At 40.4% G+C, this 26,396-nt stretch overlaps 1 protein-coding gene across 4 annotated transcripts in view; it reads right to left on the bottom strand.

Moving 5' to 3' along the window:
- The window catches only part of LOC121283200 (activating molecule in BECN1-regulated autophagy protein 1-like), a 508,780-nt gene that overhangs the window by 365,248 nt on the left and 117,136 nt on the right, over positions 1-26,396 (bottom strand). For all 4 annotated transcript variants that reach the window (XM_041197450.1, XM_041197453.1, XM_041197452.1 and 1 more), the window contains one exon: positions 16,115-16,201. In XM_041197450.1, coding sequence (XP_041053384.1) covers positions 16,115-16,201 — 87 coding nt within the window. The remainder of the gene's footprint in view (positions 1-16,114; positions 16,202-26,396) is intronic.

The following is a 26,396-nucleotide window of genomic DNA, read 5'->3' as shown; positions in this document are numbered from 1 at the left end:
TGTCCATAGATCTCTGAAGGGGGAGGGGCATGCTAGTGGGGTGGTGAAGAAGGCATATGGGACACGTGCATTTATCAATCGAAGCATAGATTACAAAAGTAGGGAGGTCACGTTGGAGTTGTATAGAACCTTGGTGAGGCCACAGCTGGAGTACTGTGTGCAGTTCTGGTCGCCACATTATAGGAAAGATGTGATTGCACTGGAGGGAATGCAGAGGAGATTCACCAGTATGTTGCCTGGGATGAAACATATAAGTTTTGAAGAGAAGTTGAATAGAGTTGGGTTGTTCTTGTTGGAGCAGAGAAGACTGAGGGACAACCTGATCGAGATGTACAAGATTATAAGGAGCATGGACAGAGTGGATAGGGAGCAGTCGTTCCCCTTAGTTGAAGGGTCAGTCACGAGGGGACATAAGTTCAAGGTGAGGGGCAGGAGGTTTAAGGGGGATGTGAGGAAAAACCTCTTTACCGAGAGGGTGGTGGTGGTCTGGAATGCGCTGCCTAGGAGGGTGGTGGAGGCGGGTTGCCTCACATCCTTTAAAAAGTACCTGGATGAGCACTTGGCACGTCATAACATTCAAGGCTATGGGCCAAGTGCTGGTAAATGGGATTAGGTAGGTAGGTGAGGTGTTTCTCGCATGTCGGTGCAGACTCGATTGGCCCAAGGGCCTCTTCTGCACTGTGTGATTCTGTGAACGTCCTTTGATTCCCTGAGATACCAAAAATCTGTCTATCTCAACATTAAATATATTTAACAATGGAGAATCCACAATCCTCTGGAGTAGAGAATTCCAAAAGTTCAAAACTCTGAGTAAAGAGGGTTCTCCTCATCTCAGATCTAAATTATCAGCCCCTTATCCTGTGGCTGTTTCTCCCTTGTTCTGGAGTTCCCAGCCAATGGAAACAAATCTTCTGAATCTTCTTTGTTTCAATGAGATCACCCCTCATTCTTCTGAAATCGCAAAGTATCGTCCCAATTTAAATGAGCCTATCATCATATGACAACCAGGAACCATTCTGATAAACCTTTGCTGTACCACCTCCGATGCAAGAATATCCTTGCTTAAATATGGAGACCAAAACTCCAGGTGTGGAGTCAACAAAGCCCTGTACAATTGTAGCAAGATTTCTTTATTCTTGTGCTCCAATTCCCCTGCAATAAATGCTAACATGCCATTTACTTTCCTAATTGTTTGTTGTACCTGCATGCCAACCTCTTGTGTTCCTTGTACGAGTGCACCAGAGTTTCTCACAAAAGCAGTATTTACAAGTTTCGCATCTTTTAAAAAAATATTCTGCTTTTCCATTCTTACAACTAAAATGAATTACCTGATACCTCATATTATATTCCACCTGCCACCTTGTTGTCCATTCACTCAATCTGTTGATATCTCTTTGCAGCCTCTGTGTCCTCCTCAAAACTTACATTTCCACTGAGCTTTGTATCATCAGCAAACCTAGATACATTACTTTTGGTCTCTTTGGCCAAGTTGTTAATATGGGATTGGAAATAGGCCAATCTTAGAATGTACACTAGACAGCCAAAGTTATTTTGTTTTAAAACTGAGTCCATTTGCTCCCCCATTTTGTTTCCAAGTATTGTAATGGTGAGGCCCCTACCTACTAAGACTACGAATGGTTTCAGTGAGTTTCCATCAGCAGCAAAGTGAACATTATGACAATGCTGTCCCAGCCCAATCTGCCTCCCTGCCCTATTTTTGGATTTTTATCCAAATCCATCAAAATTTTTTTTGCCGTTTATGAAAATCCATCTAGTTTAAAATATTGCAATGAAGTGCCCCAGCACTGATCCTTGCGGCAATCCACTAAATACAGCCTGCCAACTTGAAATAGCCTTGATTATCCCTAGACTGGGATTTTCCATGCCCGTCCGCCAGCGTTGGGCGTGTTCGGCGGCGTGAGGGGACAATATGGCGTGATCGGTTTCATGATATTGTGAAACTAGTTCACAAGCATCTGCGTTCCGTGTCATTGGACATCAGGAACCTCATTATAATAGATCAGCATATCACTATTAGGCTAGTCCACCAGAATTGACCCCCCACAACCCTCGCTGGATCGTCTGCCCACATCAGCATGTTTTCCCGCCGACGTGTTTCAGAACAGCACATAAACAACGTGCGCTTGGCCGGCTGCACTTCACTTGGGACTTCAAGGTTTATTTGCCTACATTGTTTCAGTCAACACTCGCAGTCATAAGTGCCAGGCTTCACAGACAGCACCACATTACATTTAAGGGGGGCTCATGGCAGGTCTTTACCTACCAGATCAGCCATATGTGGTTGACTTGCAATGACTTCAGGGTAAGGTCTTGTGGAGAAATGGCCTCAGGCAAGGGAAGAGGCTGCAAGATGAAGACTGTACTAGGGAAGGAGGGTAACCCAGTGTGTGTGTGGGGGCACATATTGATCTCAAGATGGTGATGCCTGAGCAGGCAGTTTCCAGAGGAGATAAGGCCAGATGGGCATGTGTGCATGAGAATGGGTGGTGATGTCCCTTGAGCCGACAGTGAGAGAGATGCCAGTGAATGTGTGATGGGCTTGAGTGAGTGAGATTAGAGTGCCGAGATGGTTGCCATATCCTGGGGGCACAGCTAATTAATCCTCTATCTGCATTGGATGGCCAACCTCTTCTGTGCCATACTGGCACTGATCACCACTGCCATCGCCTACCAAGCCATAGTGGTTAGGTTGCTACCCTTCCTGCAGCCAAAGCCACAGGCGTGCAGAAGGTGCTCGTGGGCTGCAGTCTTCCTGCTTTTCAGGACCATGTCTTCTTTAATGCAGTCCTGGGCTGGAAGCACCGAGGATGGCTGTACTTGAAATGTGGCGTCTGGCATGATGAAGTGGTGAGGTGATGACATTGCAGGCGAATCGGAGCCCACCTATTATGGAAATAGCGTGGTTCCCAGGAATGCATAAATAACGTGGCGGGTTTGGGACGATGTGGCGTGAAAACCCACCATTGCAGTCGGCTAGGGCAATTCCACCCCTACTTTGCTTCCTGTCCATTAATTCATCCTCCATCAATGCTACAATATTGTTCCCGATTTCACACGCCTTTATCTTGTGTATTATTTGCCTATTGTATGGCACTTTATCAAATGCCTTTTGGAACTCAAATATAATATATTGGCTCCCCTTTATCTACCCTACCATAGCTACATTCTCAAAGAACTCTGAATGAATATGTCAAACACAATTTTCCTGGTTGTAAAACCCATGGTGATTTTGTCTGCTCCTACTATGATTTTCTAAGTGCTTTGTTGAAACTTCTTTTGAAACTATTCCAGCACTATCCTGAGGACTGATGCCAGGCTAACTGGCCTCTAGTTCCGTGTTCTCTCCCTCTCCTTTCTTGTAGGGTGTTACATTCGCTAACTTCGACTCTGTTGGGACCATTCTGGAATAAAGGAAATTTTTAAAAATTATATGCAGTGCATCCACCCTCTTCGCAGCTCTCTATTAGAGCTCTACAAGTTAGGCCATCAGGTTGTGGAGATTTGTCAGCTTTTAGCTCCTTTATTTACTTTGATACTTGTTCTTGTTAATATTAGTTTCCTCAATTTCCTCATTGTTACTAGCCCCTTGGTTACCCAGTGCTGCTGATTTGTAAAAGTATCTTCTACAATGAAGATAGAAACAGAATGTTTGTTCAATGCCTCTGCCATTTCCTCATCCCTCATGATAATTTCTCCTGTCTCAGCCTCCAAAGGGCCAATGTTTATTTTAGTTAATCTCCATTTTATACTTGTTAAAGCTCTTACAATCTTTTATATCCCTGGCAACTTTACTCATTTATCCCCCCATTTTCAATTAACTTTTTGGTCACCTTTGCTGGTTTCTAAAACAGTCACAATCCTCAGACTTACTACTATCCTTTGCAACATTACAGGCATCTTCTTTTAATCTAATACTTTCCTTAACTTCCCTAGCATTGCTCAGGTGGATCTGTTTGCTTCTTTTAATGAAATGTATTTCTGTTGAACATTTTGAATAGTTTCTTTAAATGTTTCCCACTGTTTATTTAGTGCCATGCCTTTTAGTCTATTTACACAATCAATCTTAGCCAGCTCGCCCCTCATACCTTTGCAATTGACGAAGTTGAAGACTCTTGTTTGGGGCTTATTATGGAATTCAGTTGTATTGTGATCACATTTTCCCCACCCAGGGGATCTTTTACTGTGCAATTACCACATAAACCTGTCTCACTGCACAATACTAAATCCAAAATAGCTTTATCGCGATTTGGTTCCACAATGGATTGTTCAGGAAACTGGTGAAAGTATTCTGCAAATTCATTTTCCAGATTACCTTGGCCAACTTGACTGGTCCAGTCTATATGAAGATTAATGTTACTCACAATTAATACATTGCCTTTGTTACAACCTCCAATTATTACTTGCTTAACGTTGTGTCCAATAATACAATCACTGCTAAGGGTCTGATAAACTACTCCCACTAGCGTTTTGATTATTTTTATTCCTAATCTCTGCCCATACTGATTCTACTTCCTAATCTTCTGAACCAAGATCCTTTCTTGCAATGGACTTTGTCATTCTTTACTTTGTGGGCTACTACTCCTTTTCCATTCTATCTTTTTCAAATGTTGTGTACCCTGGAATATTTATTTCCGAACTTTTGTCACCTTGTAACCATGTCTCTGTAATGATGATTAATTCCAAACCATTTATTTGTGTCTTTAGTTCATCTGTCTTATTGCAAATGCTTTGCACAAACAAATAAAGAACCTTTAATTTTATACAATTATTCTTTGCACGGACTTTATTTGATGATACGCTTTTCCTGTTAAACTCTGTCCTATCTTGTTCCGCTCTGCTCTTCTTTACCCAAAATGCTACACTGATCTATTGCTTCGACTTTTGTCTTTCAATTTCTAAATCTCCCTTCATCCGGGCCCTCCCCCAAGCCCCTGTTAGTTTAAAGCCCTATCCCACAGCTCTAGTTACATAATTCATCAGGACACAGATCCTAGCCCATTTTTCATGGAGCCCATTCCATCGGAACTGCTCCCTTTCCTAAGTGCTGGTATCAGTGTCTGACAAATCGAAATCCCTTCTTCCCACACCACGCTTGAGTTAGGCATGTAATTCTCTAATCTACTTGACCTTATGCCAATCTGTGCTTGGATCAGGTAATAATGCAGAGTTGACCACCTTTTGAGGTTCTGCGTTTTAATTTGGACCCTAATTCTTAAAACACTCTAGCAGAACATCATTCCTAGTTCTATTAATGTCTTTGGTTACCACCATGACAACTGGACCCTTCTCCTCCCACTTCAAGTTCAACTCCAGCCACAGGAAGCTGTCTTCAACCCTGGCACTGGGCAAGCAACAGAACATTCAGAATTCCTGGTCATGGCTGCACAGAACAATATCCGTTCCCCTGACTATATTGTTCCCCACATACATTCCTTTGCACTTGCCCCGACTTGAACGGCGTCCTGTACCACTGTACTATGGTTAGTTTGCCATCCAACCTTCAGTCTTTGTTCTCATCCATACAGGTAAGTACTTCATGCCTACTGGTCAAAGTCACCAGCCAAAGCTCCTCTATCACTACATCCTGGATCCACATATCTGCCTGACTTGCAATCACACTCTTCTGTCCCTGACCATTGACCAGTTCTGAAGTTCTACCAGGGGGCTATGACTCCCTCCTGGAACAAAATGTCCAGGTAACTCCTTTCCCTGATGTTCCGCAACATGTGCAGTTCAGATACCAGCTCAGCCACTATGAGCGTAGTTGATCAAACTACAGACATTTATGCAGATTTGGCTGTCGGGAGCTCAATGCTTTTCATAAACTCAGAAATGCTGCTGTTACAGCACATCTCCTGCCTTACCATGTTGTTCTAATCTTATTTATTTAATCAGTTAAACAATTACTATTTTAAGTAGTAATTGCGAGTTACAGTCTTCCAGTTTGGTGACAAATGAAGAACAATCAGCAGTTACTGGAGGTAAACTTTAACACTCAGTTAAACAAAACATTCTGTTCCCTAGTCACATCATGCTCCACAAAGGAAGATAATGCATGGTGATTTGATGTAGGATGTCACCTTGTTGAGAGCTGTTTTGGTGCTGTGCAAGCAATAGAAATCTGATTAAAGAGAGGCACAGATTTGTGAGGTAACAACATATCCAAGATTTTGGAAAGAAAAATGAGGTTGCAGATGGGATCATAGTTCCTTGGTGCAGAAGAGTTAAGCATTTTGAAGGAGATGACGACGGTTTTGCATGAGGAAGGAACCATTTGCAACCTCAACTAATGTCCTAGGGCTATGAAAGGAAGTTGGATCATTTGTAACTTAATGGGGATATGGTCAAGCAAGTGGTGAGTTCATATCCAAGAGACTTAAAAAATAATGCCACTGGCCACTTGTTGACAGGTCCTCCAAATTCGTTAGTAAGCAAGATGGCCCAACAACAACATCCTCCCCCAAGCCAATACGTACCCAGCATCGAAGACGCTAATCACTCAAAACCAACTCCGCTGGGCAGAACATATAGTTCCTATGCCTGACACCAGGCTTCCGAAGCAATTGATCTACTTGGAACTCTGTCATGGCAAAAGGCTCCCGGAACAACAGAAACGTTATAGGAATGCCCTCAAAGCAACCCTGAAGCGGTAAAACATCCCCACTGACTCATGGGAGTCCCTGGCTTCTGACTGACCAAATTGGAGAAGATTCATTCGGGAAGGGACTAAATAGAGACACTTCAAGAACATGCAGAGGCGAAGTTGAGGTTACGGGCAAAGCCCAAAGACTCATCTACCCGACCCTCCAAGCAGCCCCTGTCCTCACATGTGGCAGAGTCTGTGCTCTCAAGACGAGTCATACGGATTCAAAACGTTAACCTGTTTCTCTCCACAGATGCTGCCAGGCCTGCTGGGTTTGTCCAACATTTTCTGTTTTTATTACTGCAGACCACGCCTTGGATTATGAAGAGTTCTGATGAAGAGACATACGGACTTGAAATGTCAACTGTGTTCCTCTCCGCAGATGCTGTCAGACCTGCTGAGTTTTTCCAGCTATTTTTATTTTTGTTTCAGATTTCCAGCAACTGCAGTATTTTGCTTTTATCTTAAAGTGGTACATCTTGTCGTGGTCAGTCAAGAGGTGGGGAAAAGGGAGAAATTATCCCACATCACTCCCTTTTCCGTAACACATCTCAGAACCCACTGAGCCAGAGTGAAAGCAAGTCACCCTCAATCCCAAGGGACTGCCTAAGAAGAGGACATCTTGCTAAAATTCCATTCCAAAACACTTTGCTTTACCTGGCTCAATTTTCAGCCCATCTCAATAGCTCAAGTTCCAGGTCTTTCTACTTTGTGTAATGAATTATTTGGGAGAATATTAAAGGCCTTGCTGAAAACTAGTATTAGATGGATCCATAACATTTCTGGTCAACATGGTATGCCATTTCCTATCAAAATCCAAGTATATTTGTTTAGCAAGACTTCCCTTCCATAATTCCATTCTGGTTTGTTTGGAATGCTTTCCAGTGGCTTTTCCCACAAGAGACAGCAGACTCAATGGTCGCTGTTTCCTGAAGCATTCGTGTCCCATTTTAGTAATGAGTCAAAGAACCTGAAACTCCCTAACAGCACTGTGATACCTACACCACATGGACTGCAGCGGTTCAAGGGTGGCTCATCACCAACAGCTCCTCAAGGGTAATTTAGAATGGGCCTTACCAACAGCCCTTAAATCCCATGAAAGAATTTTTAGAACTTGCTGTTAATTCACTGTTTTCCAATCCTCAAGCATTGCCTCCAATACAAACAGCTACTTAACAAACAATAAATAATCTCTGCTTTAAAAATAGTTAGTTTTGCATGCAGAGCTACCAGGAAATCAGGTGGCTTAAGCCTTCAGATTGACATCTAACTACAGCAATCAAATTGAACATTTCTGATTTCATCATCTCCTCCCTTCCATCCTCACCTCCAAAAGCATGCAACAACCTCATGGATTTCTTCATCACTGGGATCAAGACCATGGGCCAAATATTTTCAGGTCTGGACCCTGCACCGCGTCAGCAGCAGTAATACAATCCAATTATCAAAATATCATTCACTAATTGGCTCAGAGGAGCATTCAACAACCAATTAGGGGCATTGAGCACAGACAGGAGGCAGGGGCTAGTGGGATAATTTAACAGGCAAAAGACAGCCAGGACTGGGCTTGCCATTGCCTTTGGAAATTGAGCATGGAGAACAGAGGGCCAGTATTGGTTGCCCATGTTTTTCTGATGCTCTCAAGGACCTGATCAAGTGTGTGGAGAATTATACTCTTCTCTCCATCTAGAGAGTAAGAACTCTAGTGAGCCAGACCACGCAAGCATGGGGCGAGATGACCTCAGAGGCCAGCAGCCTCATGTCCCTCTGAACAGTCCTAAAACATTCTCCTCCTAAAATTAAAGCCTCTTGGTTCTAGAGGTGACAACTCTGTGCCACTGTATGAGCAACTGACTTCAAGTCTCCCCTTTCATACATTTTCAACCTGCAGGCATGAGTGCAAATGGATCCCCGCTGTATTCCTGACAGCTATGCTGAACTGAGTCAGAGACCCTACGTATTTCGTACTGCAATTTGAAACTGCTAACTGTTGCTTCCCAGGCTCCTAACAAATTCACAAGCAATTATTTAGAGGGATGCAGGTTTCCAGCTTTCCCCTACCTTTGTCCCTCCCTTTGAAAATCTAATAATGTCACTGATGCATCAGGAAACAGTGACACCTCCCGAATGCCCAATTTTCCAGATCTGCCCTTGTGCTACGGTGCCATAAGACATAGGAGCAGAAATTAGGCCATTCAGCCCATCGAGTCTGCTCCGCCATTCAATCACGGCTGATAAGTTTCTCAACCCCATTCTCCCGCCTTCTCCCTATAATCTTTGATCCCCTTACCAATCAAGAACCTATCTATCTTGGACTTAAATACACTCAATGGCCTGGCCTCCACAGCCTTCTGTGGCAATGAATTCCATAGATTCACCACTCTCTGGCTAAAGAAGTTTCTCCTCATCTCTGTTCTAAAAGGTCTTCCCTTTACTCTGAGGCTGTGCCCTCGGGTCCTAGTCTCTCCTACCAATGGAAACATCTTCCCCACGTCCACTCTATACAGGTTTTTCAGTATTCTGTAAGTTTCAATCAGATCCCCCCTCATCCTTCTAAACTCCATCGAGTAAAGACCTCGAGTCCTCAAACGTTCCTCATATGTTAAGCCTTTCATTCCTGGGATCATTCTCGTGAACCTCCTCTGGACCCTCTCCAGGTATTCTGAGATTTCCTCAATTTTTTTTTGTGCGTGGCCTATTCATTTAAGTGCACAAGCCCTTTAACTTTTTAATGCAACCACATTAACTTCAAGGAACCAACTTGCACATAGCCATTTCTGGGTTACTGCGCAGCTGAGAGACTGTGTAGCTGGTCGCTTCCCTTCCACCTTTTACCATTAAGCCCCACCTTGGTCCTGAACCTCTGTCGTTCTTTTGTTTTTATCCCATTCCAAGAGATGAGAAGAGTGTCCAGAATACTGGTATAATAGCATCTTTAACCTAATAAAATGTCCCAAGGTGTTTCACAGAAGCACTATAAAACAAAGTATCACACTGAGCCTCAGAAGGAAAAATTAGGTCTAATGACCAAAAGCTTGGTCAGAGAGGTACATAAGAAATAGGAGCAGGAGTAGGCCATTCGACCCCTCAAGCCTGCCTCGCCAATCAATAAGATCATGGCTGATCTGCCCCAGGCCTCAACTCTTTCGTGCCAGCTCCTCATAACCCTCAATTCCCCGATATTTCAAAGATCTATCTACCTCCTCTTTAAATGCTTTCAGTGATCTAACCTTCACAACTCTCTGGGGTAGAGAATTCCAGACATTCACTATGCTTTGGGAGAAGAAATTCCTTTGCATCTCAGTTTTAAATGAGTGTCCCCTTATTCTGTAACTATGTCCCCTAGTTTGAGATTCCCCCACAAGTGGAAACATCTTCTCAACATCTACCAAGTCAAGTCCCCTCAGAACGTTGTACGTTTCAATAAGGTCACCCTTCATTCTTCTAAATGCTAATGAATAAAGGCCTAACATGCTTAGCCATTTTTGATAAGTCAATGGCTTCATCCCAGGAATCAGCCTAGTGAATCTCTTTTGAACTGCCTCCAATGCCAGTACATCTTTTCTTCAGGTGCGACCTCATCAACACCCGGTACAGTTGTAACAAGACTTCCCTATTCTTAAACTCCAACCCCTTAGCAATACAGGCCAAAATTCCATTTGTCTTCTTAATTACTTGCTGCACCTGCATGCTAACTTTTTGTGTTTCATGCACAAGAACACCCAGATCCCTCCGTGCTGCACTTTTTTTTTGCAGTCTCTCTCAATTTAAATAATATTGCCTTTTGATTCTTCCTACCAAATGACCTCACACTTCCCTACATTAAACTCCATCTGCCAAGTTTTTTGCCCACTCACGCAACCTGTCTATACCCCTTTACAGATTCCTCATGTCCTCATCACAACATGCCTTCCCAACTATTTTTATATCGTCAGCAAATTTGGATACATTACACTCTGCCCCCTCCTCCAAGTCATTAATATAGATAGTAAATAATTGAGGCCTTAGGACTGATCCTTGCAGCATTCCATAACTTATGTCTTTCCAACCTGAAAAAGGCCCATTAATCCAGACTCTGTCTTCTGTGTGTTAACCAATCCACAATCCATGCTAATACATTACCCCCAATACCGTGAGCTTTTATCTCGTGCAATACCTTTTTATATGGCACCTTATCCAATACCTTCTGGAAATCCAAATACGCTACAACTATCGGTTCCACTTTATCAACTCCACTTGTTATATAGGTTTTAATGAGTGTCTAAAGGAGGAAAATAAAGGTAGAGGGGAAGCGAAGTGTAGGGAGCATCTTCCAGCGCTTAGGGCTTAAGCAACCGAAGGTCCAGCCACCACCAGTGGTGCAGCAGTTAAAACTGGGGGATGTTCAAGGAGCCAGAAATAGATGGACGCAGATATCTTGGAGAGATAACACCTCCAATACTATGTATAATTCTTGTTGCTGTGCTATATCCATGTATTGAAGGCCATGCAAAAAATGAAAACCAAGCTGGTACCAAGTCTACGCATATAAGATACGAGGAGTTCAAATGTCTATGGATGTCTGCTCTGTAGAATAGAAGAACAGGAGAAATATTGCAGCATTTAAAATACTTTACAGGAACAGATAAATTGAATCCTTATAATAACTCTTAAGAGTTTATTGACAGTTTTGAGTTTAAGTCATAACTACCTAGGTAGAACAGGGAAGGTGCACACCGTTTAAATTAAAAAGCCTAACGGTTTACAGTGAGGAAGAGATTCCTGGGAGTTTGCATAAAGAAATCTTTGAAGGAAGTAGGATAAGAATATAAGGCCTTTAAAAATGGCAAACAGGATGACTGGGGTTATAAATAGAAGCAGAGTATATAAAAGCAATGAACTTATGCCAAACCTTTAAAAATCATTGATTAGGCCTCAGTTGTCCAATTCTAGACACCAAATTTTAGAAAGGATGTCAAGGCCTTAGAGAGGGTGCAGAGAAGATTTATCATGTATACTCATGCATAAGTTGCATTTTTGAGACCAATTTTTTAGGCCAATAGTCAAAGGGCTGTATTTTACATGGGTAACGTTTGAGGAATTGACATGCATGATTGATTTGGGCCCAAAAATCCGTCGCAATGGAACAATGTAAACACCAAAGAATTCATAATAATTCTAACATTTATTTATAACATGGCAAACTATATACATTTCATCCAACAATATATATATATATATATATATATAACGAATTAACTGTAGCACAGTTGAAATCCTTCTAAATCACTCTGATCACTAATCTGATTGCCAATTGTTGCAATATCCTGGTTGTATAACATCATATGGATCTTCCTCGTCTTCATCATCAGCAATACTTGTGAAATGATGATGCCAAAGTTACAAGTAATCATCCTTGGTATCATCATGCACATTTGAAATTTCAAATTTTAGAAATGAATTTTGACAATTTTGGGATCAAGTTAATTTCACATATTTACATCCCATTGGTAAAATGTTGCTGGTGAGGCTGCTCACATATTTCCACCTTGAGTGAATGTTTTCTCCCCTTCCAACACCCAATTATTCCACATCTTTCACTCATAAAAGACTGCCAGGAAAAACTGCCACATTGGTATTGATTGATGTCACATCATGGGCTACATCATCGACAAGGTAGGGTTTGAACATGTCCCAGATGAGCAATCTTTTTTCTTTGAGACCAGGAGGACTATTCAAATTTCACACTTCTTTGATCTATTTCTTGCAACCACCTTTGTCCATCCAGCTTCTCTTGTGAACAGGGGTGACAATGCTTTGCTGAAATTTCTTTTTGGGGAGAGCTTTGTGCTTAAATATCACCACCTGCTTTAATTTTGTGCCTTGCACCATACAAGGTGGAATCACTGTGAACTATGTCTTCTTGTTACAAGGGCGGTTTTTTCACCAATCTCAGTAACGGTCTTGTTTGCTGGCATCTCAAAGTTCATTGGTGTTTCATCCATATTTCCAATGCAGGCCAATCAATACGCATCCTTCTCTCCGTCAGGCAACCGAATAGTGGGATTTGATGATTTTATTGTTGAGTTCAAGTGGCAGATGCTGTGAAATTTTCATTTTCTGATTGGGTACTAAATCTTGTGCACTGGTTTTGAATTCTGAAGTGCCATCTTTCTTTGCTTCTCAGAGTGTAGAGTTGGATGGCTCTACGGGTGGTAATATGACCATTTTGCCAATACTTGTTAACCCATTCTGTCACTTTATTCTCCAGTTTAAATTGAGCTGCGCACTCATTATTCTTTCTCGAAGGCATTGTGACAGATCATGTGATACTCATAAGTCTCGTCGATTAGCTGGGAGATTACCACTAGGTTTGGTGGAGGGAAATTCTAAGGGCCCCAGTCTGTGCCTTTAAATTCATGAACTGTATAATTATGGTCAATAATTAATAATCACAATACAGATTGATCCCTGAAAAACTAGGGTTTACTTTTACATAAGTGTATGTGGTACTACAAATTGTTAGGCTTTTTAAATTTAAATTGTGTGCACCTTCTCTCTCCTATGTTTGTACTATGACTCCTGATCCTAGAGTTTCAGGCAATTTTGAGCATATTATGAGGATTCCATTTATTTGCTCCTGTGAGGCATTTCAAATGCTTGAATGTTCCTCCTGTTCTTTTCTTCTACAGAACAAACAACCATGGGTTTTACTAAACAGGGATGAGAGACTTCCATTACATGAAGAGACTAGAGAAGTACTTTTCAGAACAGAGAAATTTAATTCAGAAATTCAAATTAATGAAGGGGGTTTTGTAGAGTAAATAAGGAGAAACTGCTTCCACTGGCAGAATTGTTGGTAACCAGAAGACAACGATTTAAGGCAAGTTTCTCGTAAGCAGTAAGTTATGATGATTTAGAATGTAATGCCTGAAAGGGCAGTGGAAACAGATTCATTCGTAACTTCTAAAAGGAAATTGGATAAGTACTTGAAAAGAACAAAATTTCAAGTTGTGAGGAAATAATAGGCAAATGGAACTAGCTGCAAGATCCTACAATCAGTGAATGAACAAAAACATTGAAAGTTACGCTGAAATGGAGTTAGGACTTTGAAAATGAAAATTTTGCTTCAATACATGGAGAATCTCGATCTGATCATAATCAGTGAAGTAGATATACTAACAATACCAGCAGAACATTTAAAGCTAAGAGAATGACTGCAGAAAAATCTGAATTAAGAAAAATGCATAGACATTGCCAAGCTCTGCTTAAGGCCAGAATGAATAAAACCAGAATTTTCCCAGAAACAAAAACAGCTCATTAAATCTAACAAACCTAACCAATTGATCGCAAGCCTACCTACCTATGACCCTTACCATATTCTTAATTTTCAAAGAATAATTTTTTAATCACTCATCAGGCTAATGCAGAACAGTTAACTTTAAAATCTGATTGATCAACTGCACCACTAACAAGATAGCTGTTTAATAGTCTTTATAAAAGCAACTGGGAAATATGAGTCATGCATCATGCTCAACATGAGAACATGCTGAACAAATGACAACAATAAATTTCATTATACTGGGCAGTATATATTGCATGAAACTACATGGCTCCAATACAAGACTGTCAAGAAAAGCCTTCATTGTCAGCTGGAAAGACATAATGCATGAAGACTGAGAACAATAGTAATAAAGCATAAAAAGAAAAAACTTGCTGGTCATTCCTTTACAGGATATGAGGAACCGGTTTTGGGATAATTCTAGGAGCTAAACTATTGCAACAGACAGAGAATGACCTAGTATCAACAACAAATAACTCGAGTGACACATAGAAATTTCCAGAGAAGAATTACCATTACGCATAATCAATGAAGAAATGCAGAGAACAATCGCAGAGTTAACAATGTTGATGGGCAAAATATAGAGCTGCAAGTTTGGAATCATTAGCATATTTTGAAATTTTATTCTGAATTCCAAAATATAAATGTGCCATGATTGTACTTAAGTAGCTGTCAGTTAAGTAGCTGGTGATGTAGTATGGATTTATCATTTAAATAAGTATCCTGCTTTTCTTTGCCTTATTTTGCTTGCCCACTCATCAGCCCTCCCTGTCACTCCATCAACTTGCTCTTCTTGCCCTTCCTTTCTGTTTTCCTCCTCTTCTCCCCTCTAGCTTCCTGTTTCTTTGCCTGTCATCAATTAATCAATATTTGGCTTAGCCCAAATATTGCACTTGGTCTCGCTGCTGCCAGGTGTAAGACTAGGAGGTGGCTCTATGCTCTTTTTATCGTGATTCCAGATGTTCTCACTCATTTTCTCTTCTCTTTCTCTCGAATTCAGTAGCTTCTATTCGAGAAAACACTAAAAACAAATGTATTTCTTACCAAAAACCCATTCTTGATGAAACTCACCCTATAGATGTGGGGAGACCAGTAAAGTTTACTTTTGTTAACTAGAAACTTAGGAATAGTAGCAGCTAGATATACTTATGCTCCTTTGAAGTGCCTTGGATGCTTTACTATGTTAAAAGTGCTACATAAATGCAAGTTATTAGTAGTCCTGTATATTCCTCTAAATTATGAATGTGAGTAATGCATGGGGTCGATCAAGGTGTGTTATTGTGGGATCTTGAGTTATGTTGTGTACTGTTCATTTGGGATTACATTCAATTATGATGTGACGAGTATTTTTCTTTAAATGGAGAAGGAACAATAAAACCAAAAAAGGTTAATGAGCAAGGAACTATTTGGAAAGTTCTAAACTACAGACAAAAAACAACATTAACTGGCCAGGCAAGCACCACATTCAAATGTCAATCAACAGATTTTCTCACATCATTCAGGAATACGACTGAAAACCTAAACCAACTAGTTGATGATTACATGTTCAAAAGACTTAATTCACCTTTTAATAATGCTAAGCACAAAAATCCAGATCACAGAGAATTCTTCCTAAACTATAAAATAACCTCCCAGATTATTATACTTTATATCTACTATAGAAAGGTAGACAGGCCTTCATATATTGATGACCAGCAATTTATATTATTCAGTTTATGAAGTGAATGCTAACTCAAATAAAACCATGGCATTTTACTGTGCTTTGCAGATTTGATAGCTTCAGATATGACAGAAAATTTATTTTCATTGAGCAAAAAAGTCAATCATTTTCTCATCTTTCATTAGACTCATCTTCTATCACAAGCTATAGTAAGTAGGGCCAAAGGATCTGGAACCAGAGCTCGTTTAGAACGGAGAATCCTTCATACAAAAACAGAGAATTAGAAAAAAATTAAGCAAAATGAAAGCAGTTTAAAATTTGGCATGCAGGACAAATGGCATAGTAGGTAGAACACACAACACCACTTCACTTACTAGAATTAGAAATTACATAGAACATAGAAATTACACAGAATTAAAATTACATAGATGTAAAAGCAGCTGCAGTGGAGGACAGCAGCTAGTCTTACCTGGCTGGATCAGGGTAAATTGGGTGCTCTCTTGATCCAGAACCATCATTCCGTGACAAAGAAATAAGTGAGGACTCCAACAGTCGCCTACAGGGTTAAACAAAGGCAGTTTCAGGAGACATGCTACATAAACAGGAAAGCCAGTTTCAATGACAAACCTAACGCTTAGTAATTTAATCTGTCTTTAAACAGTCACTGATCAAGTGCTCAAAACCTGAGCCCAAGTCTAGTTTCCAAATTTTAAAAGGGTTTGTTTATTGCACAATTTATTTATTTTTGACTCAAACATCAATTCCATTGATCAGTTCATGGTCTAGGTCCCCAGCCACTATCGGGCCTCTAAACCCTTGCACAATGGCTATCCTGTCATGCCTGAACTTTGACAGTTGAAGTTACTTTAGGAGCATCACAACCAAGCCCTTCCCCATGTCCCATATTATACAGCAATAAAGAGCAGGAATTCTTGATAATTTCCTCTCCAATCCCCTCTCCTCAGGGGCACAGAGGTTAATTATGGCATTCCCATCTGTGCCTGGGATGATCTCTGCACAGGGGCCTTCCTGGCCTCTGTGGTTTAATACCCCAGCAAATAGCACACTGACTTGCCAAGTCATTAGGAAAGTACCATTAGAATATTCAAACAAACAAAAACAGCAGGTCAGTCAGCATCTGTGGAGAGAACAGATGAGTTTTCATTTGGGCATGGACCCTTCATTAGTACTCAGGTATTCTAAAACTGCCTGAAACAGTGACTCACTTATATTCCCCATCGGTGCTGACTGGCCTACTGCGTTTGCAGCATTTTCTCTTTTCGTTTCTTTCAAAGAACATGGCTTTTTTGGCCACAGAAATCTCCAAATGCTCTAGCATGATTCGATGCATTATTTATGAAGTTCCCCTTCAAAAAAACTGATTTTAAGATGTAAACAAATAGGTGCTTATAAACAGCAATATGAAACTGCCAGTGAACTCCCCATTCAAATCGGACATATTTTATTGTGAAAAACATAATACACAAAAATAGTTACTAAAATGCAGGTGGAGAAAAGTCAAAGCAGTTTTCAGTTCTATTTGGTTTCCAACCTTTTGAATTTAAAACTGCGCATCCTCAAATTCCTCTATGGCTTCACACCACCCAGTCTCTGCCATTCACTCAGCCTTCCATTCCCTCCCAAAACCTTTGCTCCTTTTGCATCCTTCACTCTCCCCTCCTTAATCCAACCACTGCTGGAGGAACTTCCTTCCCCAAACCTCTCGCCTTCACTCTCTACCATTTTTGACAAAGATTTCAGTCACTGTCCCGTTACAACATGGTTTATGCTTTCAATATTCTTATTTCTGTACATGTTTATTCTCCACTTTCTATGCAGCACATTGGGACTTTTACTACTTTAAAGGCACCATATAAACAAAGGTTGCTTTTGTCATTCTAAAAAAAAACTGAAAAAAATTTGAAAAGACATTAAGCTGGGAGTTCATCATTTTCCACATACTATGAGACATAAAAAGACTGAAAGTAAATTAGATTAGCTTACATCAGCACATAATTCAGTTAGTCTAAACAACATTTTAACTACACTTTGCTTACAGAAGACTAATTCAAAGTAAATCAAATCTTACACCACAGTTGAACCTGCAGCAAGGTGTGGGTATTTGTTGCATTTCCTTTTAAATCAAATCCTCTAATATACACTGTGTGCCAGTTCAGTTTGATGATTAAGCAATCTGGATTGAATTCAAATGAATTAATGTCTGTGCAAAGCTTTTGTTTATTAAGCAAAAAATGCAAGTTAATATTATTGTGCTTTGTTCACTGCAACACAAGCAAAGCAATGCTTTGAATTAAACAATACTCAAGGAACTTGCAAAATAACAAATGCTAATAGTAATAAGCAACTCTACTTACCAGTCTTTATTGACTTTTGTCACCAGTGACTGCTTTATATAAAAAAATCTTAATCAGAGCCAGTATTAGCTGGTCATTGGTGCCAGATCAATACAATATGGTGACACCTAGCCTGAAAATTAACATCCTATCCTAATATCACAACTCCATGTGAAGAGGAGATCGATTCTTGGCACTTCAAAATCTGAAAGTACTGTGAATTAAACCAACATATGAAGTCCAGTTCTACCTAAACAATGTTGTAAATAGAACTAGTGAGCTACAGGCACAAATTGCTTTTGTGAGGACATGCTCTACCAGCCTTAACAGAAATGCAGCTTAGATTAGGCCAGAGCTAAACTGAACATTCCTGGCTGAAATATATCAGAGTGAAACAGAAGGAAAAAAAGGGAGGAGGGGTGGCAGCGTTAATTAAAAATTTAAGTACTAGAGACGGTACAGTTGAATCCATTTGATTAGAAAGAAGGAATAAGGAGGGAGCTTTATTAGAAGTGTATCACTAACCACCAAGAATGGAAAGGAGAGAGTGTAACACATATGTGAACAAATTAAATAAAATGTACAACACGGCAATCATAATATGCAATGACCTTAATTATCCAAAGATAGTCTGGGATAAAAGAAATGTCAAGAGAGTGTGCCCAGCCTCACTTTCAAGATCAGAGTGAGCTTACTTCAAGAGAAGAGACAGTTCTGGATCTCACTCTAAGAAATTAAGTGGGGTAATAAGCAATGCAAGAATAGTGGAATAGCTGGGAAGTTACCATTAAAAAAATTGGATTTAATAGAAAAATGTAAAATGAGGAGGGTATCGGACTGTGAATGATTTTAAAAAATTGTTTAGGGAAACGAATCTAGGAGACCAAAGAGGAACTAGCCTAAATCAATTGGAAGATAAAATAGCATTTCCCATTATTTGTCCAATTTTAACACAGAAAATAATACAAACTAGCCAAAAACCACAAGAAATAAAACCAGGGTAGGGCAGCAAAAGCAAAAATCCCTGAACAGAATAAGACAAGAATTGAAACAATTTTTTAAAAACCATGCTAAATCTAGAGCAAAAAATGAACAAGAAAAATAAATGGGTACGTAAGAAATGTAGAGGGGAAGTAATAAGAGTAATTAGAAAGGCCATGATGGTGTAACCAAAGGCTGGCAATTAAAGTAAAATAATAAAGGATTTTATGAGTGCAGAAGATGCTAAAGAACAGTTTTACAGCATGAGGGAAGTGTGTTAGTGAGAATGAAATGCTAGGAGATGGAGCCATTAAATAGGTTAACTATAGTTAAGGAGGTTGCACTTCAAAATGCAGCTGAGCTAACTGAGTGAAGACTTGGAGATGGGCAAGAGGGGGAGTTCGGTGAGGTGGGGCGGGGGGGTGGTGGGAGGAGGGGCGGGGGGGTGGTGGGAGGAGGGGCGGTGGGAGGAGGTATGTGTTTCCTTTTTCTATCTTTCTCACCCCATAGAAATTGGTTCTTCTTTCACTACAGGGAAAGAAGCTGGCTCTTTGGTGCATATCTGTTAAGTGGGTAAGTCCAATTATGTCTCCAATGTTTAAAATAGTACACAAATTGGCGGGTAAAGTTAATAAAATATATAAGAAAGCAACATAATTAAGTAATTACTTAAAACATGTTAAGGATGGCAGGACAGGTGATGCGACAAGGCTGCGGCGTGTGGGAACTCCTGGATAACATCGTGATCCAGGATAAACACATCTGCAGTTAAGTGTTCACAGCATGAGGAACTTCGGTTCAGTCACTGAGGGGCAGGCTCAGCTGCAGACTCCATAACACATCAGGGAGGGGGAAGTTTCCTGGATGTTTTATATCAGGAGGCAGTCATATCACTTAGGATAGGGTCTTCTAAATTGGTCAGTGGTCAGGGACAGGAGGATATGACTGCAAGTGAGGCAAGTAAGGGGACCCAGAGGGCAGGGGTGAGAGACTGTGAGCCTCTGCAATTGTCCAGTAGATTTGAGTTTCTCTCAGTTTGTTTGGATGAAAGCATGGGCTGCAGGGTGGATGAGCAAACTGACCATGGCATCGTGGTACAGGAAGCCATTCATTTTGTTTGGGGGGGGGGGGGGGGGGGGGGGCAGGCGGGGCAGGGGGAAACAAAAAGGAAAGTAGTGGTAGTAGGGGACAGTATAGTGAGGGGGATTGACACTGTTCTCTGTGGCAAAGAGTGAGAGTGCGGATGGCTGTGTTACCTGCCGGGTGCCAGGGTTCGGAACATCTGGTCAGGGCTGGCGAGGAACTTGTAGTGGGAGGGCAGCAATCCAGTGGTTATGATCCATGGAAGTACCAATGACATAGACAGGATGAGAAAGGTGGTTCTCCATAGTCAGTATGAGGAGCTGGGCACTAAATTAAGCAGAACCTCAAAAATAATAATTTCTGAATTATTACACGAGCCAAGTGCAAATTGGCATAGGGCAAGTAAGATTAGAGAAATGAATGCATGGCTCAAAGACTGGCATCGGAGAAGTCGGTACCAGTTTGTGGAGCAGTGGCACCAGAATTGGGAAAGTGGGATCTGTACTGTTGGTACAGTCTACACCTGAACTGTGCTGGGGCTGGTGTCCTCGTAAGCCACAAAGCTAGGGAAGTAGAGAGGGTTTTCAACTGAATCGTGGGGGCAAGGGATCAAATTTGGAAATATGTGGTAAACCAAAGAGTAGAGACAAGGCAAGAGAAAAAGGTATTAATATGGGAAATGATAAACAGATCGAGACAGGAAGGGACAGAGAATACAGTTCCAAGAGTAAATCAGCAGATAAGGCTAGAAGCTACGAAAGTAGAAAAAAGGACAAAACGAAAGGCTCTGTATCTATACGCATGTAGCATTTGAAACAAAACAGATGAGCTGATAGTGCAAATAGAAATAAATATGTATGATCTGATAGCCATTACAGAGACATGGCTACAGGATGACATAGATTGGGACCTGAATATTAATAGATATGTGACATTTAGGAAGGACAGGTAGGAAAAGATGGAGCGGTGGTTCCGTTAATTAATAATGGTATTAACACATTAGAGAGGAATGACCTAAGTTCAGAAAACCAGAATGTAGTAGTTTGGGTTGAGATGAGAAATTATAAAGGCAAGAAGTCACTTGTGTGAGTGGTGTATAGGTCTCCTAATTTTAATCAAATGGTAGGACAAAGTATGAAAAAGATAATGGGAGCTTGCCAGGAAGGTACGGCAATAATCATGGGGAATTTTAAGATACATATAGACAGGAAAAATCAGATGAGCAAAGGTGAGGAGTTCGTAGAATGTTTTTGAGATAATTTATTAGAACAGCATGTTCTGGAACCAACTAGAGGGCAGGCAATACTAGACTTGGCATTGAGCAACAAGAAAGAATTGATAAACTCAGTGAAGGCACCCCTAGGTCGCAGCAATCACAACGCAATTGAATTTTACATTCATTTTGGGGGAGGAACAAGTGCGTCCAAGACTAGTATTTTAAACTTAAAAAACAGCAATTATGAAGGCATAAAAGCAGAGCTAGCTAAAGTGAACTGGCAAATGAGGTTAAGGGATAAGTCAACAGAGATCCAGTGGCAGACTGTTAAAGGGACATTTCAAAATACACAAAATATATATATATATATATATCCCAATGGGAAAGAAAAATTCCATGCAGAGGCCCACCATCCGTCGTTAACTAAAAATGTTAAAGAAAGTATCAAGCTTAAAGAAAAAGCATATAATGCAAAGACGGGTGGCAGGTCAGAAGATTGGAAAGAATACAAAGAACAGCAAAGAATGACAAAAAGATTAATAAGGAGGGAAAAAAATTAAGAGTATGAGAGAAAGTTAGCTAGTAATATAATGATGGATAATAAGAGTTTCTATAGATATTTAAATAAGAAAAGTTAGCAAAGTGAACGTGAGTCCTATAGAAAGTGCGTCTGGGGAACTGTTCATGGAAAGTAGGGAGTTGGCAGATAGATTAAAACAGGTATTTTGCTTTGGTCTTCACCATAGAGGATATAAGTAACATCCCAGAAATAGCTGTAAATCAGGAAATGGGAGGGAGGGAGGAACTCAGGAAAATTACAATCACCAGGGAAGTGGCATTGAGCAAATTGTTATGCCCTCTTCACAATTGAACTTCCTACCTATCTTTGTGTCATCAACAAATTTTGCAATCATACCTTCAGTCCCTTCATTCAAGTCATTTATATAAATTGTAAAAAGTTGAGGCCCCAGCACCAATCCTCGTGGCGCTACATTCATCACATCCGCCAACCAGAAAACGACCCATTCATACCTACTCTGCTTCCTGTTAGCTGCAGGCTAAGAAATCCCTGGGTCTGGATGGACTTCACCCCAAGGTCTTGAAAGAGTGGCTAGTGAGATAGTTGATCCATTGGTTTTAATTTCTCAAAATTTCCTAGATTCGGGGGAGGTTCCATTAGATTGGAAAATAGCAAACGTAACTCCTTTATTCAAAGGGATGGAGACAGAAAGTCAGAAACTACAGGCCAGTTAGCCTAACATCAGTTGTAGGGAAAATGTTGGGAGATATTATTAAAAGTGTGATAGCAGGTCACTTTGCCTAATTGCCTTGAATTTTTCTGAGTCAACACGATTTTGTGATAGGGAAATCATTTTTAACTAATTTATTGGAGTTCTTTGAAAGATTCACATGTGCTGTGGATAAAGGGGAACTGGTGGATGTACTTTATTTAGATTTCCAGAATGCATTTGATAAGGTGCCACATCAAAGGTTATTACAGAAAATAAAAGCTCATGGCATAGGGGGTAACATATTAGCATGGATAGAAGATTGGCTGGCTAACAGGAAGCAGAGAGTTGGCATAAATGGGTCTTTTCATGGGTGGCCGGATCCGGATGTGACGAGTCGTGTACCACAGGGATCAGTAGTGGGGCCTCAACTTCTTATAACAAAGTGACTTGGATGAAGGGACCAAAGGAATGGTGGCAAAATTTACTTACAACACACAATAGGTAGGAAAGTAAATTGCAAAGAGGATGTGAGGAGGCTACAAAGTGACATAGATAGGTTAAGTGAGTGGGCACAGATCTGGCAACTGGAGTATAATGTGGGCAAATGTGAAATCATTCATTTTGACAGGAAGAATAAAAGAGCTTATTATCTAAATGGTGAGAGATTGCAGAGTTGAGATTCAGGGGGATCTGGATGTCTTAGCAATGACACAAAAACAGGTGGGAAAGTATGTTGTGTAGAGGATATGAGGAAGTTGTAGATAGATATAGATAGGTTGAGTGAATGGGCAAAGATCTGACAAATGGAGTTAAATGTGGGAAAATGTGAAGTTGTTCACTTTGGCAGGAAGAACAAAAAAGCAGAGTATTACTTAAATGGAGAGCGACTGCAGAATTCTGAGGTGCAGAAGGATTTAGGTGATCTAGTGCTTGAGTCAAAAAAAGTTAGAATGCAAGTACAGCAAGTAATTAAGGTGGCTAACGGAATGCTATCCTTTATTATGGGAGGGATTGAACATAAAAGTAAGGATGTTACGCTTCAGTTATACAGGTGTATTGGTGAGACCGCACCTTGAATACTGTGCGCAGTTTTAGTCTCCCTTATTTAAGGAAGACAGTAAACGCATTGGAGGCGATTCAGAGGAAGTTTACGAGATTGATACCTGGAATGAATGGGTTGTTTTATGAGGAAAGGTTGGACAGACTGGGCTTGTTTCCACTGGAATTAAGAGGAGTGAGGGGTGGACCAGATCCCAGGGCTGAGAGATGAGGAGAAATTTTTTCTCTGAGGGTTGTGTGCCTTTGGAATTCTCTGGGTCATAAGGTGGTGAAGGCGGGGTCAATGAATATTTTTAAAGCAGTGGTCGATAGATTCTTGTTAGGCAAGTGAATCCAAGGTTATCGGGGTTAGATGGGAACGTGGTACTCGAAGTACAAGATGATCAGCCATGGTCTTATTGAATGGCAGAGGAGGCTCGAGGGGCTGAATGGTCTAGTCCTGTTCCTTTTTCTTCTATTCTTATGAATCACAAAAGGCTAGTATGCAGGCACGTAATTAGGAAAGCTAATAGAAGCTTATTTATTGTGAGGGGAGCTGGTTACAAAAGTAGGGAGGTTATGCTTCAGTTGTACAGGGCATTGGTGAGACCACATCTGGAGTATTGTGTACAGTACTGGTCACTTTATTTAAGGAAAGATGTGGATGCATTAGAAGCAGTTCAGAGAAGGTTTACTAGACTAATACCAGGAATTGGAAGTTGTCTTTGAGGAAAGGTTGGACAGGTTAGGCTTGTATCCACTGGAATTCAGAAGAGTAGGAGGCAACTTGATTGAAACCTTTAAGATCCTGAGGAGTGGATGTGGAGAGGATGTTTCCTATTATGGGAGAATCTAGAACTAGGGATCACTATTTAAAAATAAGGGGTTGCTTATTTAAGACAGAGATGGGGAGAATTTTATTTTCCCGAGTGTAGTGAGTCTTTGGAATGATCTTCCTCAAAAGGCAGTGGAAGCAGAGTCTTTGAATATTTTTAAAGCAGAGCTAGATAGTTTCTTGATTAACAAGGGAGTGGAAGGTTATCGGGGGTAGGCAGGAATATGGGGTGGAGGTTACTATCAGATCAGCACTGATCTTATTGAATGGCGAAGCAGACTCGAGGGGCTGAGTAGCCGATTCCTAATTCGTATGTTCGTATATATGTTCTTCATAAAATTAAGGGGCATTGGGTTAGAAAGGGATATGGAAGTTTGATAGAAAAGATAAAAACAGTGGTGAATCATAAATGTTGTTTGATCTGGAAATTAAACTATGATGTCCCAGAGGGTCAGTAATTGCGACTGTTGCTCTGGTCTTAGGCATAACAACAACATGCCCACCCAACACAAAAATAGGTTGAGTACTTAATTGTGAAGACAGCTGTATACAACTTGTGTGGTCAGATTAGTGACTAGGCATATAGGTGTCAAGCGAAATTTGATGTAGAGAGATTTGAGGTAACACTTAGGAGAGGCAAAAATGCAATGGGTAATTAAGTTTTTAAAATGAAGAGAAACAATGAGTTAAGCACCACATATCTTTCAAAGTGATCAGACAGTTGAAAAAGCTGTAAAGAAATGCATATGGAGTTCTACATTATATAATTAAGTATATTGACTAGGAAAGCAAAAAAAGTAATGTAATATTTTAGGAAGGATGTTAAAACCCAATATTTTAGGAACAATGTTAAGACCATGGAGACAGTGCAAAAGAAATTCACTTTAATATTAAGGATGACATTTTTTAGTTCTACGATAAAAAGGAGAAAAATTGTATTTTGATTGAGAATGTTAAGTGGAAATCTGTTGCAGGCAGTCAAAATTATAAAGACCTTTGATGAAAGAAATCAGATAATACTATTTCTAATTGGTCAGTTGATGAGTAACTGGAGGGCACACATTTAAAAACAGCCACTGAAGAAACTAAGGAAGAGGATTTTTTTTTCCCCCACACAGAGGCTCGCTATGACATGGAATGCCCGATCTGTTGGAGTAGTGGAAACAGAACCAATAATAACTTTGAAAAGAGGGGTAGGTAAGCAATTGATTGGAAAAACATCATGTATGAGGAAAGGTCTTGAGACAGAGCTAGAATAAAGATATGAAACACAAAGGCAGTCAGGAGCACCAAGCAGATCCCGTAAAATGACATGTACGCAATAGTATTAACTAATCCGTAACATTTTATCAATTATTTTTCTATTATTTGTAAACATGTCTGTTCCCTATTAATACATGTGCAGGTCTGACATCAGATTAAAGTAGATAATATTTAGTATCATTGTATAGTTAAAGGTGGGAGTCCCCACTTTGCACTGATCCTGCAAGGCAAACACCACTGCTGGCTGGGGAATGGGATAAAGAGCCAGCACATGTGCATCAGGTCAAATGGCTCAATTCCATGCTAAAAATTCTGAAGCCATATTTCCACTATAATGTGTTACACATAAATGCCATAAAAGGTAGAATTTTTTGGAGTTGAATTCAGAATAACTTGCTCAAACAACAGGAGTGGTGTAGTGGGCAAGTAGAGCATTGCTTCAGTGTAGACAGGTAAATTGAAATCCAGCTAAACCAACAACAGCCTACAGCTCTGTTGGTCTCCTGATTGAGAAAGAAATGTCTTTGGGATGCATTCAACCAAAACATGTTGTGGGTGAGCTTAATGCATAGGATGGGCTATAAAGTACAATACAGAAGTATCTTTATTCAAGGTGTTCGATTTGGGAGTTGGAAATAACGTTGGTACAGTAAAGGCTGTTCTTCTGGAAGTTAGGTCAAAGTTAAGAGCATACTCAACTCCAACACTTGAATGGACAGGACTTGCATGTGTCCAAAACTGAAAATAAA

Source organism: Carcharodon carcharias, chromosome 10, assembly GCF_017639515.1.
Source record: "Carcharodon carcharias isolate sCarCar2 chromosome 10, sCarCar2.pri, whole genome shotgun sequence".
In the NCBI taxonomy this organism is placed as follows: Eukaryota; Metazoa; Chordata; class Chondrichthyes; order Lamniformes; family Lamnidae; genus Carcharodon; species Carcharodon carcharias.
The sequence above is the reverse complement of the archived record's forward strand: the minus strand, read 5'-3'. Positions and strand labels throughout refer to the sequence as shown.